Source organism: Etheostoma spectabile, chromosome 5, assembly GCF_008692095.1.
Source record: "Etheostoma spectabile isolate EspeVRDwgs_2016 chromosome 5, UIUC_Espe_1.0, whole genome shotgun sequence".
NCBI lineage: Eukaryota > Metazoa > Chordata > Actinopteri > Perciformes > Percidae > Etheostoma > Etheostoma spectabile.
Genome location: NC_045737.1, coordinates 22,744,845 through 22,746,550, shown reverse-complemented (window position 1 = coordinate 22,746,550; position 1,706 = coordinate 22,744,845). Strand labels below are relative to the sequence as shown.

General features: G+C 40.3%; 1 protein-coding gene across 1 annotated transcript in view; it reads right to left on the bottom strand.

The window, feature by feature from the left end:
- The window catches only part of LOC116690090 (uncharacterized), a 4,472-nt gene extending 3,238 nt beyond the window's left edge, over positions 1–1,234 (bottom strand). The window contains exons 1-4 of the mRNA XM_032516840.1: positions 810–1,234; positions 508–682; positions 316–386; positions 59–232 (exon numbers count right to left, since the gene is read on the bottom strand). Of these exons, the coding sequence (XP_032372731.1) occupies positions 59–232; positions 316–386; positions 508–682; positions 810–825 (436 nt within the window). The 5' untranslated portion in view covers positions 826–1,234. The remainder of the gene's footprint in view (positions 1–58; positions 233–315; positions 387–507; positions 683–809) is intronic.
- Positions 1,235–1,706: the final 472 nt, after the last annotated feature.

The following is a 1,706-nucleotide window of genomic DNA, read 5'->3' as shown; positions in this document are numbered from 1 at the left end:
GGAGTTAGATAATGAGAAATTCCTGAATGGGTTTCAGCCAGGCATCAAGTACACCTACCACTAATAAAAGAGTTGTCAGATCCAGTGAGTGGCTCAATGCAAGCCCCCCCAGGGAGGACCTCCACTCTCAGCAGACTGTCTTTGTGCTGCAGCACATCTTCCTCTGCAGACGTCAGCGACGGAGTGGCTGACCCCCCCTCAGTCCTCAACACCCCTACCTGTCTTCTTTTTGCTGTATAAGGATAGATATGAGAGGTAAAACACTCCTCTGGATGTTTTATTGTTGGAAATGTGGACTTGCAATAACAAAGCTACCTGTTTGCACTATATTTTTATGTTTGACTTTCACTTGCTGCCATGATCTTTTGTAGCCGCTGTCCGATACCCTGGAAAGTCATGGAAAAGAATACAATTTATATGTGTCGGCAATGGTGACATCATTGGAAAGATCAAATCCAAATGTATTTTGAAATTCAATTCAAGTAGTCACACAATAAGTCTGCTTACGCGTTTATTTTATCCGCAATTCTCTGCCAGGCTTCCTCTCTCAGTTTAGAGGCACTGGTGGTGTTGGATTTGGCTGTCAATACCTCTCTCTCTTCTTCATACAACTTCAAAATGAGATCCTGCTCTTTAGAGCTGAAGAAATGTGCCCTCTCTTGTTTTTTCATCATCTGGAAATCTTTTTTTTTTTTAAACACACACAATAATTAGGGAACTGAAATATGCACTTATGAGAGTCAAAAAAACAACATTATTTTTGTAAAGTTTGATTGGTTATATTGACATCAAGAACAAGGTCTCCTCACCTCTGTCGGTGTTCATGGATAGTGATGTTGGGATCAGGCTTTCGGCGTGCGATTGCTCTTCCCTTTATGGTGGAGCGGGTGCGCGCAGTTATCCGAGATGTTTCAATGCTAGATTTAGTAATCAAATCGTAACCCAAAGGTCGTAAAACGGAACAAATCCGAGCTTAATAGACGCGACGGTTAGTCACGACACGCTTCACATTAATCAATAACTGTATACGCGACGGAAACGGGAAAAGATAACCGGTGTTATGAAGCTGGATCAGCAAGCTTTGTTAACCCAGGATTTTCTAATTCGGCTTAAGGCGCGTTCACATGAAAGAGGTGGAGTCTGTAACAAAGAGCGAGTCACGTGAAACAGGTCTAGATCGTCTTACTAGACAATAACACAAATTAAAATGATAATAACCATTCTGCCACATGGGAAATTTCGTGTAGAGTTATTATGGAAAATGACACTGTGACAAGGCAACATGTCTGCTGTGAAAAAAGGCTTATCAGTAGTAAACTGTGGCTCTCTTCCCTTATAAGAAAGCTTTAAGTAAAATAATCAGCAAATCATATAATTAGTGGATATTGATACCCAGAAAGGTTTACATTCTACAAATATAACTCCACTGTTTGATGACCAATGCCTCCATTGAAATCATTTTCTAATTTAATATTTAGCTTCTTTTTTCATTCCCTGAATTCAACCTTCTTTTATTCAATAGTCACCTCACTTTACTTGGTTCACATTTAAGAAACAATTCACTGTAATTTTTCCCACCTTTACAGGTGAGTGAGGGAGATGTCAAAGTCTGCACATGCCTACAGTCCTGAAAAAAGGCCAAACGAGGCACAAGTGAAATTAACCAGTGTGGGCTAGACCTACTCTATCTGTAAAGTGTCTCGAGA